The sequence below is a fragment of the Crassostrea angulata genome, chromosome 5 (assembly GCF_025612915.1).
Source record: "Crassostrea angulata isolate pt1a10 chromosome 5, ASM2561291v2, whole genome shotgun sequence".
NCBI lineage: Eukaryota > Metazoa > Mollusca > Bivalvia > Ostreida > Ostreidae > Magallana > Magallana angulata.
Window position 1 is genome coordinate 57,637,399 of NC_069115.1, and position 3,757 is coordinate 57,641,155.

A 3,757-nucleotide genomic window follows, 5' to 3' on the forward strand; every position below is an offset into this window, starting at 1 on the left:
TCTATTCAATTTATCGATCGGTCGAAACCTAAGAAAAACCATTGACTGCATGCAGGCAATGTAACGTTACTTGTGTTACATTAAAGTTTTGTAATTCAAAGAATTCAAAACTATCTATAACAATCTATGTAACCATGATAATATCGGACTAAAATTCCCATGTAAGACAGCTTGGCTTATTCTTTTATATAAACGGTACTGGAGTTCATAAACAATAATTTAGTTTTTTATGATCAATTCATTAGCTATGTAAATATAAACAAGAAAATGCTTTCTCCTTTGAAGATTCACGCGGGTTATGAAGGTATAGCAGAAAAAATTACATAACCCGCTAAACGCGAATTTTTTTCATTGTTTTTGAAATCACCCAAGGAAATATTTTAATGTTTTTAAAGATGTACGCCTTGTTCATCATTTGTGTCATTTACAGATCTGTAGTGGCTGTACTAAAGTTCTTATAACACTTAGCATATCAAATAAATATATCTTTATTGGACAACCATTGGTTCATCAATACATGGAAAATAACTCTGACATTGGTCTAAAATTGTAACATTGATCGAGGCACATGTATGGTAAAAACAACATTGGGTCTAGGCAGACGGGAGATAACTCTAGCATAGTGAAAGCGTACGGTAAATAACTGATAGCTGTCAATGCACATGGAAAATAACTGTAACATTGATCTTACCGGTAAATAAATGTAACATTGATCTTACCACACGGTAAATAACTGTAACATTGATCTTACCAGTAAATAACTGTAACATTGATCTTAACGGTAAATAACTGTAACATTGATCTTACCGGTAAATAACTGTAACATTGATCTTACCGGTAAATAACTGTAACATTGATCTTACCACTGACATGGTCAATACCTGTAACATTGATCTAAACACACGGTAAATAACTAAAATACAGGGAATGACAACAATTAATCAAGCATACTCTGAATAATTCTTTCATTGGAATAATAACGGTCTCAGCACAAAGGAAATAACTCTGACATTGGTGTTATGACACGAAATGACGGTCGTACATGTAACACAAGAAAATAACCGTCTTAGCACACGAAAAATAACTATGTCGTTTGTTTTAGCAAACGGGATAACTATGGAATTGGTTTCAGCACACTGGGAATAACTGTTTTCTGTGGATCTGGGCTTGTTCGCTGTATTGCCCTGCAATGTTTGGGGGAGACTGATAGAAAGAATCCAGAATGGAGTCGTGATCACTGGATAGGTCGGAGTCAGAGGTCGAGCTGAAGTCGACAGACAGAACATCCAGGTCTCTCTGGAAGGACGCGTCTATGGAGTAGGACTTCTCCTCACAGACGGCCGAGGAACACTGCTCTGTACCCATGGAACAGTTCAGCTGTTGTAAAAATGAAGTGCTTTCGTAAATTTGCGCAGGAGACATTTTCTCTCCTCCACCATTTGTGTTAATGACTTCCTGTTCTCTGACAGTACATTGGGATCTGTTCACGTTGTTATCGAGAAAATCTTTGCTGACTTGCAGAACGGAGTCACTACTATGGTGTTGTTTCGTTAGTCCTAAAAAAGACAGCATTTCTGGTGGTGCCTGTGAAACGTGGATTAATCCGAACGTAGGATCAACGAAGGAGAAAGGCTGGAAGACCTCAGACCGACCCTCTGTGGCTGTAGAGGTGGCGGTTTTCTCTGTGGTATGGAGAGGAGTAGCAGCGAAAGATGGAGCAGCCAAAGGTTCAGTGCATGCAACAAGTGGAGTTTGCAGACATGAAGACATCGTGTTGCTCACTGGTACTGGTGAAGATGTAGAATTTGAAATCAGAGGAGCAACGGGATGATTTGTAACCGTGGTTTTCAACTGTTGCCCCGGAATGGTGACTGTGTTTTGTAAAATAGGCTGTGTCTCTTGTAATTTCTGTGGAACGAATTTGCTATTCTGTACGAATGTAATCATTTGACCTGGCTTGAAATGATTGAATTCTGATGGAGAGTTTTGCTGGGGTTTTGACGGTCTTGGCTGTATTGGAACAAGACTATTCATTTGTGTTTTCACGTGTGGTTTCATTTGGGGACCCGTTTCTCCCGGAGAACATACTATATTTGGATTTGAAGCGTTCAGAGGTAGATGACTATACTGGTTGATTTTCTGCATCTTCGCGGCTTGTTCTGTGTCCTCGTCCTCGTGCTTCCTCTTCAAGGACCGAATGGATTGGTCAGTTCCTGCTTGTTGTGGTGATTGGACACCCAAGTCTTGAACTTGGAATGTCGCAATTCTTTTGACAGTGATTTCGTTCCCTGTAAAGTTGTTCACTCCCGACAAGCTGCTAAATCTCTCCACCATATTGGATCCCATCGGTAGAGATTTTGTCCCCAAATCGTTTCGTCTTAAAATTCGATTTACAGAACTAACGCTGGGAACGTTTTGTTCTGAGCAGACGCCATTTTGGATGAGAAGTTGTCTAATTTCCCGCGCAAACATCTCAGGATTTTCCGTCTTGTATTTGACGACCATGTCTATGACGGCATCAGTGGAGACCTTCGGTTTGGATCCGCCGGCGATGGAGGGGGCGATAGATCCAGTGTTCTGGTATCGGTTTAACAGCTTGCTCACACAGCCGTGCGAGACTTTCGTGACACGGGAAATCTCGGACGACTTGACGCCATCATGATGCAGCTTCAGGATCATTTGACGGATACTCTCTGGCAGCGGTCGGCCGTTGATAAACGTCCCACCCAGCTGATTCACGCCACTAGCGGAGAACCCTAGAAATAGACGAGAAAAACAAAAGTTTTAGATATTTTGTATATATAAATTATTTTTCAAAGTCAGTCATAACTTTCAACACGCCGTTTTTCATTGATATTGATATTGATTGGACATGATATCATTTTGAGTGCATTTAATTTAGTGTCTGTGGTATCATTAATATTAAGCATATTTTTATACCTTTTATGTTTGTTGATTCATTTGTTTCTTCGGATGAATAATTTTGTTCGGGAATTTGTAAGCTGTTCTCTTCTAGTATGTCTGGAAAATTGAAAGTATTCTCCATCTTGTTTGAATGAAATTTGTTGATATGAAATTTTTCATACAACATTGTATATATATTAAACCTGAAGGACGGTTAACCAATCGCATCGGTCCATTCCGTGGCACGAGAATTGTCTCCCTCCGGAATTAATTATAACACGCTGCGGCTGCTAAGTGTTGGGGTCAGCTTACCGGGGCTGCAGTGGGCGCTAATTGTCCAGTCTGCGGGACAGGGCGCGTGCATGCTGCTGCTAATTGTTGCAATGACATTTTGGCTTTAGGAGGTATTTAAAATTATACAATGTATTTCATAATTTGATATTAATTTTAGCCCTGTAGATGATAAATAATTATGGTCAACGTAAAGTTAAATTGCAAGTTAAATAGTTAACGGTGTATTTATCATAATTAAGAATTTATTTAATTTTAAATCGTCATAAGAATCATTTTTGATACTCATTCGTTTATTTCAATTATCAAATTATAAATAACATGTGCGACACTCCCAACATTGGAGCCAAGCATAAAACTGATCAATAGAAGAAGAAAAATGTATTTATCCATTAATCAATAAAAGAATTAATTAATAAATTCATTTATTTATTTACTTACTTACACATTCATTTATTTAATCAATCTATCATTCACTTTAATCTTAATTTTCGCAATTACTGTTATATTTCAGGATCCAAAGTCTTGTACCTTATTCTGCTATATTACATCGGGTTCAATA

General features: G+C 38.2%; 1 protein-coding gene across 2 annotated transcripts; it reads right to left on the reverse strand.

The window, feature by feature from the left end:
- Positions 1-209: 209 nt before the first annotated feature.
- On the reverse strand, positions 210-3,300 carry LOC128183489 (paired box protein Pax-6-like). Of its 2 annotated transcripts, XM_052852502.1 has the most exons (3): positions 3,108-3,300; positions 2,941-3,021; positions 210-2,756 (listed from the first exon to the last, which is right to left on the reverse strand). In XM_052852502.1, the coding sequence occupies exons 1-3, from the start codon at positions 3,130-3,132 to the stop codon at positions 1,129-1,131; spliced, it is 1,734 nt and encodes a 577-aa protein (XP_052708462.1). In that variant the 5' UTR covers positions 3,133-3,300; the 3' UTR covers positions 210-1,128. The 2 variants fall into 2 exon arrangements, with proteins under 2 accessions (XP_052708462.1, XP_052708461.1); XM_052852501.1 differs by having other exon boundaries at positions 2,941-3,300.
- Between the last annotated feature and the right edge of the window lie 457 nt (positions 3,301-3,757).